Source organism: Drosophila takahashii, chromosome 3R (genome assembly GCF_030179915.1).
Source record: "Drosophila takahashii strain IR98-3 E-12201 chromosome 3R, DtakHiC1v2, whole genome shotgun sequence".
Classification (NCBI taxonomy): Eukaryota; Metazoa; Arthropoda; class Insecta; order Diptera; family Drosophilidae; genus Drosophila; species Drosophila takahashii.
The window spans coordinates 34,270,386-34,282,834 of record NC_091681.1 but is presented as its reverse complement, the minus strand read 5'-3'; the positions used below and the strand labels follow the sequence as shown (position 1 = coordinate 34,282,834).

The following is a 12,449-nucleotide window of genomic DNA, read 5'->3' as shown; positions in this document are numbered from 1 at the left end:
CACGCAGAGCATGGGATTTTTGGCAATTATCTAAAAACGAGTTCGAAGTCCGAGCAAAAAGCCAAATAGGCTGCAATTTGTAATTGAATCGGGGCAAAGGGGGTTCTATTTTTAAAAGGTCCACCAGGAAATCAGTTAGCTCTTGATGGGGGGTAATTTCGGGGATTTGAGTGGGTAATAAAAAATCAATAAATAATTACGCAGGGTAGAAAAAAGCAAATTCCCCTTTAAGGACTTTCAGAAATGCAGCAGATACAGCCATTGATTGTGGGCCCAGGAATTAGTCGTTGGAATTGCACAAATGCTGTGTGGGTTTTTTTCCCAAAGAAAAACATTCCGACGCAATTAGTCCTTTTTCCAGGACTCTGACCAGGACTCTCGCATGTACGCTTGTGCAATCCGAGCGGCGTGTCCATGGCAACTGTGGCATGCAATCAGCTTTCGGTTGCGGATGGCGGCAGATGAGATTGCGCCATTGCAAACAGCATCGATGTCGCAATAAAGCCAGTGGATAACAAGGACATCTCTGTATCTATATATATACAAGGAGCTGGGGAGCCTCAGGTGCCGACTGGATATCGGATTACCGAGGAATAGGAGAGTTAATTGGATTTAGCGCCTGCTTTATAGATTCCCTCCCCCCTCTATTCCGATTCCCCGAACCTATTGAAAGCACTCTAGTTGTTATTGATGGTCCTAATTAATTGCGTCCGTTCCAGGTCTTGAATTCGCATTAATCCTCGAATCCCCGAATCCCCGGGTGAGTTATTGACCTAATCCGAGGAGCGTGCAACAAGTGCGCGTCATAGCTGTCAAGTGCTGACAGAATTGGGCGATGGTTATGCATTATTTTGACGGATGCCAGGCACATAAATGTGGTCTCTGTGGAAATCGCAACGATGTCGGGATTGCAGAACCCTTCACTGTCACGAAAGTGAAAGTCTCTGCTGACGTTGCACTTGGAAAAGGGGAAAATAGGTTTTATAACTTGGTATAAACGTCATTTAAAGAGCATTTTTATAGGACTATATATTTTAAGGGATGTTAAATCTTCTTAGAAAATTTAAAAAAATTATAAAAGCATTTATAGGATGATTTCCTAGTATTTCAATTTAAGGTGTTAATATGTTAATATTATTTATTGCATTAAGATCATAAAATTTTATTTTTAGTATGTTTATAATATTTTTATTATGTACAAACTAAAATCCATTTAAAACCAAAAAATATTCTTAAAAAACGAAGTAAAAAACTGGATTCTAGGATATTTTAATTTAATATTTTCTTTAGAAAACGACAGGTCAAACTTCCACAGACAGCAGCTATTTCTGTGCATAATGACTGACCTATAATAATGGTGCTATTTACCCCGCGTGTGTGGCAAAGTTTAGTTTCGCCACTTTGACCTTGGCTCGAATGCAATGGCTTTTTAGCATGCAATGCGCAAATTTTCCGCCTGACAGTATGCAAAGGAAACTACGCCGCTCTGCCGACGGAAGTTGGCCAATGCCAGAGGCGAAAACTTTGGCGGATTGCTGGCCGAAAAAGCTGCCTCTGGCATTCCAATCACGCTCCTGGGCAACCACACACACAAATTGGGAAATATCCCCTCAAGCAATCGCAATTAACGCCTGACAATCGCCTGACAAGTGCAGCATGTCAACCTGAAAGTTCTAGCTAGTAAGCCTGGCCCAAACAAAACGAACCCAACCGAACCGACGGCAATAAAATAATTGATTTTTCGCACAATCCACTTACCGGGCCTAGGTTGTCGAAGCCGTATTTGTCGGCCACTTCATGGGCGAATCCGTTGTCCACTCCGCGCCGGAATCGCACCAGAAAGGAGCTGGTGAACACGGAGGGACCACTCAATCCTCCTGCTCCGGCAGCTCCTCCTCCGCCCGCTCCTGCACTGGCCAAGTGGAGGAGCAGGAATGGGGCCAACAGCCAGCTCCATGCGGCTGCTGCCATGGAATTCAGCTTGAACGCCTTGGTCCTGCGGGTTCTCCTTGCTCCTGGCGACGATGGGGCAACACTGGCAGCCCTTCAAAAACAATGTCCTTTTTCGGGGCGGGGGTGGTGGGGCGGTAGGGTTTTTCTGGGGGATTTCCTAGCTGATGGAGTGTCGAAATTAAAGGCCGCGCTTCACTGCACACCCTGCGTTTTGTATTCCAGGATTTAAGGATCGAGTTGCTCGGCTGGCAAAATGTCCTTTTGTTGTGGTGGCGATTTGTTTTCCTTATTGTGTATTTGTTGTGCTTTCCTTCCGCTTGGAGTTCTGTGGGCTTTCCTTGGTTACTTTTTTGGGGCTAAGGTCTTTTGTGCGCTGCCACGACTTCACTGGGGCGCTGCGCGCTGAGAACTGTTCGCCAGCGGTATTGGTGGACGCCATTATGAATGTCCCCAGAGCGCCAGAGCGGAGGCGAAAGCTCCGGCGGAGAAGCTCACTTGAAAGCTTCGAATAGCGGAGGAAAAGCCACCCATTCAACGCACCCCTAAACGGACCTACTGCTATCCCGCTCGCTCTCGCAGTGGCGGTTACAGGACTTTATGAAGGGGGTGTGGTTTGGAATATATAAAAGCACACCTAGTAATTATCGCTAAAAAATAAAATAATTAATTATAAATATAAGAAATAAATGCGATTTTAAAATTTAAAAGGTATGTTTAATCCTGAAAAAAACCTGAAAGTAGATCCATGTTCTACATAATATAAGACACTTATCATTAGTTTGGTGCAGGGACCGTAAATAATTGTTATTTGAGATTTTTATTTTAAAAGGCCTACTAATATTTAAACAAGTTTTAATCAACAATTTAACAAAAATAATCCCAAAGAGTCCTGCTTAACTTTTAAAATTAAAAAAAAAAGTAATTTATTAATTAAAAATATTCTGAAACTCTAAATTCCCCTTAAAACTCCTACTACGCCTCTGTACGCCTGCTAGCGCTCAGCTGCGTTAGCTAAGCTTTTCCTTTGGCTTTTCCCCCTGACTCCGGCTTGCCATCCCGGCTGGCTTGGCTTTTGCAGCGGTTTTAGCGACCCGCAGACGTCACCAATTTGGCCGCCCGCTGCCATTAGCCACCCACAACCCCCCACTCCCAATTCTAAGTTTTAGCCACTGTTTTGCCATTGGTTTATGCTGCGCTCCGTGAACATATGGCAGCATACTTGACTTTCGCCGACTTTCGGCACAGAGTCACATGCTCCAGAGTGCAGAGGGGACTTCTGAGGACTATTCATAAACATGAACGCAATTGCCTCTTACGCGTAATGGCTGCGAAAGGGCTTCAACTTTGACCTTAGCCCAAATAGGTTCATAAAGCCCCAAGCACCGAGCATCCAAGCCTTTAAACTGCAGCCCAAGCGAAAAGTGAAGACAGCTGGGGGCAAACTTTCGCCGGCTTTTTATGCCAACTTGATTGTTTCAACCACGTTTAAGTGCGAGATGGGAATTCCCATATTTTGATTTCATTCGCCATAAATTCTGCCTCCCAGGGAAATCCCTTTTTTCAGGCGCCTCATTACATTTTAAACTTAATTTTATGAACCTTCCGTAAATTGAATGAGGGTTAATATCGGCTTGATTGGTTTAGCATGCACATTTATGGAATACCTGCAAAATATTAACCTGTTTTAATACATCATAGTCCTTAATTTAAGATAAAACTTGTAGATACCTTATTTTAAAAATATTTTTACAGATTTCAATGAAAAGTTGAAGTTTTTATTTGATCAAAGTATGGAAAACATTTGTTTACACTATAATATTAAGGCCTGTTTTTTAATCTTCCTTATAAATATGAAGTAGATTCTAAACTTATTATGAAAAAAACTAAAAATAACTTTTTAAAGTAACTTTAAGATAACAATACTTGGCTTAAATTGTAATTTGTTGAATTATTTCGGTTAACAACCTCGGAATAAAACAAGAAATAAAGCTATTTCGATATATGTGAAAGGTAAAATGTTAGATTTTTATAGATGCTCCACAAAAATAAGAATTCTGAACGACTTTAAAAAGAACCTAATCGACTAATAATGCTGCGTATCAAGTATATATTATATAGAATCTGAATATACTCTAAAATCTCGCTTAAAATGAAATAGTAGTTTTGTTGAGTTTGTAAGCTGCTTCCCAAGCAGCTCAAAGCCGTGATAAATTCGCACTGACCTATATATAAACACAACGAGAATATCAAAACAGAAATCCTTCGCCTACATTTCAATTAATTTAAAAGGCTGTCGCACTCGTTTCGCATCGTATCGGTGAATGAAAGCACAACCGGGGGCCGACAATTCACTGGCTGTTGTCGGTGGCCAGTCGCATCCACCTGTACGTCCCTGCCGCCTGTGCAGGTGGGCGGCGCATTCCCGGCTTGATAATGCCGAACATATGGCGAGTCGCATGCGCTGAACATTCGACGCGACAATTGACGGGACCTGCTTTAAATTACAATTAATTTTTAATTAGCCTTAAATTTACATTTACAAAGACGCTTAAGAGCTGCTTGAATCAATTAGCGTACTCGTATACAGAATGGTCAAGGAAAAGGAAAAGGGCAACAAAACGAAAGTGCTTAAATCTAACTTTGCTCATCACAATTGGGTATTCGCTGGGTTGGGAAGATGATGGTGTTCGGGTTTCATTTCCGGCTGCCGAAGAGTTTGCCGCGCGCTGTTGGAAAGAAAAAGGATGAGCTTTGATCTTTGGAACTTAAATTCACTCCAACTTACCATGTGAAGTGGCTGGGGAGAGGGCATGTGAGCTGGCATGCCGCTTAATCCGCGGAGTATTCTTCAATCCTGACCCCGAAGCGGAGGAGGAACTTGTACAGGTGCTCGAACCCTGGCCACTGGCCACTACATTGGTCAGCGTGGACACTCCGCCGGAGGAACCTCCCGTAGTTGGCATCGACTTGTAGCGCTGCAGCGAGGTGCGCGGCTTCTTGGGCATCGTGGCCTGCTGCACAGCCTCCTCCAGGGCGCTCAGCCAGTCCTCGTCGCCCTCGCTCTCGTCTTCCAGAAACTTCATGTAGAAGGAGGGTCGCTTTGCGTTGTGATGGTGGCTGGTGGGTGTGGTGCTGGTGCTCGGTTTGGGTTTAGGTGCTTCTTGGTGCTCAACCTTCGACTCCAGTTGCTGGGAGGCCTCGAGCAGGAAGAGATCCGTCTCCGAGTCGTTGAGGAAGTCGGCCATGGGATCGGGAAGCACTGGCTCCGGCTCCGGCTCAACTTTCTTGCAGGCCGACCGTGTGCGGGCAGCTACAGGTGGCGGGATCTTGGGCGTTTGCAGCGGATTAACCGCCTCCGACACGGCTATCTGGTCCAGCTGGCTGTTGAGCCGGGCGCAGCGCTCCTTGAGGAGATCATTGGCCCGCATCTGCTTCGCCCGCCACTGCTCGTTGTCCAGCTGACTGCGCCGATCCTCGACGCCCTTGAAGGCGATCTGCCGCCTGCGTTCCCGCTGACTCAAGCTTCCCATTTCGGCGGAATCGAAGCCACTGTCCGTGGTGGCATTACTCCGATTCCAACGCCATCCCACCTCCGGGCTTTCGGTGGCCAGGGTCTGCGAGAAGAGGCAGTTGGGCGAGAGACTCACGTCCAGGCGCGGCGAGAAGTCCACACTGTCGTCCAAACTGGGCTTGTGCTTGTGCGGCGGAGTGCTCTCCACATCGGAGGTGATTACCCCGATTGTGGAGGCGTTGGGCGAGCCAGGAGTTTCCAGGGAGACGCTCACATCGTGGCCGCTTCCTGGGCGCCCGCAACTCTGCGGCGAAGCTGTAAAAAGAGTTAATTTAATGGGTTTTCCTGGGAAAACACTCCTGTGTAAACAAAACACTCACCACTGTGTCGTTTTTGCAGGAGACGCGTGCTGAGCGTCAAAGAACGCCGCTTAATAAATGCGCTGTTGTCCATGGAATCACATTTATTAGTTACTTATCACGGAAAAGGCTTCTGCAAGATGTATGTAAGTGCGCGAGCCACATATAAATTAATAACTTGTGCAAATTGATAAATAAAGTAATTAAATCAAAAATTAAGGAATTTTTGTATTGCCGCCAATCGATTTTGGGGATGCCACTTGACAGTGGACTATCGCGAGTCGATAGTATAGTAGGGGCATTCCCTAAACTGTTGAATTTCCAAACAGCTGTTATTTGTTGAAAAATTTCACGGAACTTTAAGCATGTAAAATTTGATTTATTATTGCTAGTTACTGTCTAAAAGTGTTATAAAGGTAAAAAGAACCACAAATATGCTTTTTAAGTTGATTTTAAAATAAATAATGCGTACTGGTGATACTAAAATGTTACAGGGTTGCCACGACTTTAAAAAAAGGCTGGCTTTTCAGCAATTCAACAAAATTTTCAACAGCCCCGAGGCTGTTGAATTGCTGAAATTTCTGAAAGTTGACTTTGTATGGAACAGCTGATTAACAGCTGACCAAAATTCAACAATTCAGCAATTCAACAGTTTAGGGAATCCCCCTAGTATAGCAGGGATTTTCCGGTATTTATAAATACTACTAAAAATACCACATCCAATTTTAAATAAATCCAGGGATGTGCGTCAAGTTAGCGTCGGTGACTTTAGCGGCGATAGCGGAACGGTGGAATTTGGAACACGGGGCCAATTTTTATTTTTTGATTTCTGGGGCTTCTGGGGGCCAAATCGAACAATTTTAACTGTAAACTTGTTTAGAATGAAATTCTCTTTCGATCTAGATAGGTTGCAAGCCTATCCGACTTCTAGAAGTATATTAAAAATCTATTCTAAAAATCGTGTCCCCACAATTTTTTTTATTGCTCCCCTCACAGAGGTTGTACCAATATGCACGGTAAACATGATTATTGGGCGTTAGTTCAAGCTTCTTGTCAGAAAGTATCATTAAGCTAAAGCCGTCAGTTTTTGAGAAAATCGCCTAACAGTGAATGCACCTCGGATTTTCCCCATACAAAAAAGGGGGGCAACTGTTAAATTGCACAGGGCTCCACTCTCAGACGTTGTACCAACATGCACGGTATATTGGCAGATTGGGGATCGCCTAAAGCAAGTTCAGTGAAAAAATCATAAAGATAAAGCCGTCAGTTTTTGAGAAAATCGCTTTACAGTGGGGGGAGATAAATAGTTAAAAGAAGTGCCGCCAAATTCAAATTTGAACCAGTAAGTTCCAAGACATGAACCACTATGTAAAAAATGTATTCATGACACTAACCATATGGGAAAATATTTCTGTTTCGACGCTAACTCTATTTTCAATTAATTAGACTTTCACAGACGTTGTACCAACATGCACGGTACATCATTGGAAAGGAAATTTATTTTACTAATTAACTATTGTGGTTCGGTTAACGAAAAGCCGTCAGTTTTTGAGAAAAACGCATAGCGCGTTGTCGCCATCTCATTTGTTCCGAAATTGGAACCAGAACGACCCTGTTCTACGCTCCCAATAGGAACCAGAACGACCCTGTTCTACGCTCCCAAGACTCTTACCACATGGGAAAATATTTATGTTTCGACGCTAACTCTATTTTCAATTAATTAGACTTTCACAGACGTTGTACCAACATGCACGGTACATCATTGGAAAGGAAATTTATTTTACTAATTAACTATTGTGGTTCGGTTAACGAAAAGCCGTCAGTTTTTGAGAAAAACGCATAGCGCGTTGTCGCCATCTCATTTGTTCCGAAATTGGAACCAGAACGACCCTGTTCTACGCTCCCAATAGGAACCAGAACGACCCTGTTCTACGCTCCCAAGACACTTACCACATGGGAAAATATTTATGTTTCGACGCTAACTCTATTTTCAATTAATTAGACTTTCACAGACGTTGTACCAACATGCACGGTACATCATTGGAAAGGAAAATTATTTTACTAATTAACTATTGTGGTTCGGTTAACGAAAAGCCGTCAGTTTTTGAGAAAAACGCATAGCGCGTTGTCGCCATCTCATTTGTTCCAATTTTGTAACTAAGAACACATTATATCGATATTTTATATCGATACTTTGATAAAAGCAAGCTGAAAGTGTGGCATCACTCCCGATTCGCGGGAACTTTACTTCTTGGCGCCATAAAATATAAAAACGAAAGTATGTTATATAACATTTTCAACGAAATACAGACATGCCTTAGATTATACTTGCTCGCCTGATAAATTTTATGTATCATTTATTATGTCTGTATTTCGTTGAAAATATTATATAACATACTTTCGTTTTTATATTTTATGGCGCCAAGAAGTAAAGTTCCCGCGAATCGGGAGTGATGCCACACTTTCAGCTTGCTTTTATCAAAGTATCGATATAAAATATCGATATAATGTGTTCTTAGTTACAAAATTGGAACAAATGAGATGGCGACAACGCGCTATGCGTTTTTCTCAAAAACTGACGGCTTTTCGTTAACCGAACCACAATAGTTAATTAGTAAAATAATTTTCCTTTCCAATGATGTACCGTGCATGTTGGTACAACGTCTGTGAAAGTCTAATTAATTGAAAATAGAGTTAGCGTCGAAACATAAATATTTTCCCATGTGGTAAGAGTCTTGGGAGCGTAGAACAGGGTCGTTCTGGTTCCTATTGGGAGCGTAGAACAGGGTCGTTCTGGTTCCAATTTCGGAACAAATGAGATGGCGACAACGCGCTATGCGTTTTTCTCAAAAACTGACGGCTTTTCGTTAACCGAACCACAATAGTTAATTAGTAAAATAATTTTCCTTTCCAATGATGTACCGTGCATGTTGGTACAACGTCTGTGAAAGTCTAATTAATTGAAAATAGAGTTAGCGTCGAAACATAAATATTTTCCCATGTGGTAAGAGTCTTGGGAGCGTAGAACAGGGTCGTTCTGGTTCCTATTGGGAGCGTAGAACAGGGTCGTTCTGGTTCCAATTTCGGAACAAATGAGATGGCGACAACGCGCTATGCGTTTTTCTCAAAAACTGACGGCTTTTCGTTAACCGAACCACAATAGTTAATTAGTAAAATAAATTTCCTTTCCAATGATGTACCGTGCATGTTGGTACAACGTCTGTGAAAGTCTAATTAATTGAAAATAGAGTTAGCGTCGAAACAGAAATATTTTCCCATATGGTTAGTGTCATGAATACATTTTTTACATAGTGGTTCATGTCTTGGAACTTACTGGTTCAAATTTGAATTTGGCGGCACTTCTTTTAACTATTTATCTCCCCCCACTGTAAAGCGATTTTCTCAAAAACTGACGGCTTTATCTTTATGATTTTTTCACTGAACTTGCTTTAGGCGATCCCCAATCTGCCAATATACCGTGCATGTTGGTACAACGTCTGAGAGTGGAGCCCTGTGCAATTTAACAGTTGCCCCCCTTTTTTGTATGGGGAAAATCCGAGGTGCATTCACTGTTAGGCGATTTTCTCAAAAACTGACGGCTTTAGCTTAATGAAACTTTCTGACAAAAAGCTTGAACTAACGCCCAATAATCATGTTTACCGTGCATATTGGTACAACCTCTGTGAGGGGAGCAATAAAAAAAATTGTGGGGACACGATTTTTAGAATAGATTTTTAATATACTTCTAGAAGTCGGATAGGCTTGCAACCTATCTAGATCGAAAGAGAATTTCATTCTAAACAAGTTTACAGTTAAAATTGTTCGATTTGGCCCCCAGAAGCCCCAGAAATCAAAAAATAAAAATTGGCCCCGTGTTCCAAATTCCACCGTTCCGCTATCGCCGCTAAAGTCACCGACGCTAACTTGACGCACATAATCCAGGGAACGAAAATAACTGTTATTGTAAATTTTTCATACAAAAAAATCACGCACTTAGAAGGGTCCTAAAAATTTTTTAAATACACCACAATTTTTATTAGCCATTGTAGTTTACAAATCCGTAATGATTTTTATTTTTTGATTTTTATAATAAAACTAAAAAAATAACTGTTATTTTTTGATTTTTATGAATAACAGTTATTCCTTTGACATTTTTGAAAAAATGAAATAATTAAAAAAAACATGATACCCGTGCTTTTTATAACTTACTAAAAATTTGTTAAAAAAGGCAACCGCACATATTTTATACCTATATTTTTTTTAAATTTTGTTTACCCACAAAATCGCCATAAATCAAGTTTGAGTTTTATTTTTGATCACGACGAATAACTGTTATTTGTCAACTTTTATTATAAAACTCAAAAAATAACAGTTATTCTTTGAGTTTTACTTTACAAATCAGAAAATAACTGTTAAAGTGTGATTTTTAAAGTAAAACTTATAACAGTTACGTTCCCTGAATAAATCCATATATCTTGCTCATAGTTGCGTTGTTATCGATGTTTGTCCAATTGGAAGAAATCTATGCTCGAAGGCGACTATCGGTGTTTTGGGTGATGTGTTAAAACCGAAATTTCGAATACAATCCCAATCTGATCAACCATCCACATCCACTCGCCCAGGACAGGAAGATGAACTACAATCCGAACGCGGGTATGCGGAACCGTAAGTGGGAGAACTGTAAGGATCAGGCTACGCAAGCAAGTATAACCGAAGGAAGTCCGGTGCAGCCGCTCCGGAGCTCTCGACCCCGACCAAATTCGGGAACCGGGAGGCAGCCGGAGTGCTCACTGTTTACGTTGCACGTTACCCAGTTCTGTGGCTTCCACTGCATCCTGCATCCTGCAATCCGCCCCCGCCCTGCGTTTTCGTTCCGTGCTGTGCTGTAGCTTGATTGCCTGTGTTCCCCCGCTTTCCCAATTGCCACTGATCCTCCACTAACCACCCACTGTTTGCCCCGAAATAGCCGCAGCTGCCACCGGTCGTCCAAGGCCACCGAAGCGGGTGAGCGATGTCAACGCCATGGGTCCCGCGGCTCCGATGATGGGCGGTGGCGCCACCTTCATGGCCCCGCCCACTGGCCCTGCTATGCTCGATCCCAATATGTATGGTGCACCTGCTCCGGCGCCCAGCTATGGCTTCGACCCCAATCTCGGCCAGAATCCATCGCAGCAGCAGCAGCCAGCGGGTTACGGCTACGGAGCACCACAGGCTCCTCCACAACAGGCGCCCTTCGGCATGGGAGCACCACCTGCTCAACCAGGGGCTCCTCCTGGACAGCAACCCCTGCCCACCGGACAGTATCCACAGTTCGCCATGTTCCAGCAGCCCATTGTCCAGGACATGGCCATGCAGTACGGCCAAAGGCTGGCGGATCAGGGCAAGCAGATCATGGAGAACCAGTTCGAGAAGTGGGTGCCGGTGGCCAAGCTCAAGTACTATTTTGCCGTGGACAATGCCTATGTGGGCCGGAAGCTGCGGCTGCTCTTCTTTCCCTATATTCACAAGGTGAGTGATTAGTAGACTTTGCATTTTGCATAGTTTTCCATTTTTTTCCGATTTTTACCAATATTTTTAGGTAGGTGTTTATGCATATGCATTTTATGCAAATATGCAAAAAAAAATAAAATATGCCATTAATTTTAAACTATATTTTTATTGAAACGAACTTTGGTGTTTTCGGAATCGATCTATCTTTTTCCTATTAAAATATGCAAAATCCGAGGTCTAGTGATTAGGCTTCCAAGTTGAAAGATTAACTAAACCATTAATGATAAACCTTTTTAGGACTGGTCCCTGCGCTACGACCAAGAGCACCCCGTGCAGCCGCGCTACGATGTGAATGCCCCGGATCTCTATCTGCCCACCATGGGCTACATCACGTACGTGATTGTGGCTGGCCTGCTGCTGGGCATGCAGAAGCGCTTCTCGCCCGAGCAGCTGGGCATCCAGGCATCCAGCGCCATGGCCTACAGCATTTTCGAACTGGTCATTTACTCCATAGCCCTGTACGTAATGAATGTGAAGACGAGCCTGAAGACTCTGGATCTGCTGGCCTTCACGGGGTACAAGTACGTTAATATAGTGGTCTGTCTGATGGTCAGCACGCTCTTCTTCAAATCTGGATATTATATTGCGCTGGCGTACACCAGTTTCTCCTTTGGCTTCTTCCTGGTGAGTTTTGGATAGGAGTTCATATGAGGAACGTTAAGTAATTTAAATTTCATCAATAGCTCCGCACATTGCGAACCAAGTTGCTGCAGGACAACTCACCGGCTGCTCCCAGTGGCGCCATCAACTACGATCCCTACGGAAATCCTCAGCAATTCGACTACAGCGGCGGGAAGAAGCGAAAGCTCTACTTCCTGTTCATGGTGGTCGTGGGCCAGGCGCTGTTCGCTTTCCTCCTCTCCAAGCATTTGTATCTGCCGGAGGCGGAGGTGCTTGCGATCCCGAAAACCTTCTAACCAACCGCCTAGATAGGCTAATTTGCAGACTCCTTGGGTTGAACCCCAGGCCAAGTCATTTCCAGCATGTTAAATCCCCTCAGATTCGCGTGAGATAAGCATATTTTTGTTAGAAACAACACACACGTTTTATAAATAAATACCAGCTATGAAATCGAA

The 12,449-nt window shown here is 43.2% G+C and overlaps 3 protein-coding genes across 7 annotated transcripts in view; 1 reads left to right on the top strand and 2 right to left on the bottom strand.

The window, feature by feature from the left end:
• Positions 1-2,348, bottom strand: part of amon (prohormone processing protease amontillado) — an 18,532-nt gene extending 16,184 nt beyond the window's left edge. Inside the window, exon 1 of the mRNA XM_017142939.3 lies at positions 1,759-2,348. Within this exon, the coding sequence (XP_016998428.2) occupies positions 1,759-1,971 (213 nt within the window). The 5' untranslated portion in view covers positions 1,972-2,348. The remainder of the gene's footprint in view (positions 1-1,758) is intronic.
• Positions 1-12,449, top strand: part of Yif1 (Yip1d-interacting factor 1) — a 23,817-nt gene extending 11,368 nt beyond the window's left edge. Inside the window, exons 2-5 of one of the 5 annotated variants that reach the window (XR_011419506.1) lie at positions 10,309-10,476; positions 10,790-11,331; positions 11,611-11,997; positions 12,057-12,196. Coding sequence is in view for 3 of the 5 variants with exons in the window: in XM_070217976.1 (XP_070074077.1) it covers positions 10,455-10,503; positions 10,790-11,331; positions 11,611-11,997; positions 12,057-12,290 (1,212 nt within the window). In the remaining 2 variants the exon portion in view is untranslated. Of the gene's footprint in view, positions 1-10,308; positions 10,504-10,789; positions 11,332-11,610; positions 11,998-12,056 lie in introns of those variants that run through there. The other 4 variants (XR_011419505.1, XM_070217977.1, XM_017142925.3 and 1 more) reach the window with 4 other exon arrangements.
• Positions 3,707-6,089, bottom strand: LOC108058299 (uncharacterized). The gene is made up of 3 exons (XM_017142951.3): positions 5,845-6,089; positions 4,739-5,779; positions 3,707-4,679 (listed from the first exon to the last, which is right to left on the bottom strand). The coding sequence occupies exons 1-3, from the start codon at positions 5,915-5,917 to the stop codon at positions 4,648-4,650; spliced, it is 1,146 nt and encodes a 381-aa protein (XP_016998440.2). The 5' UTR covers positions 5,918-6,089; the 3' UTR covers positions 3,707-4,647.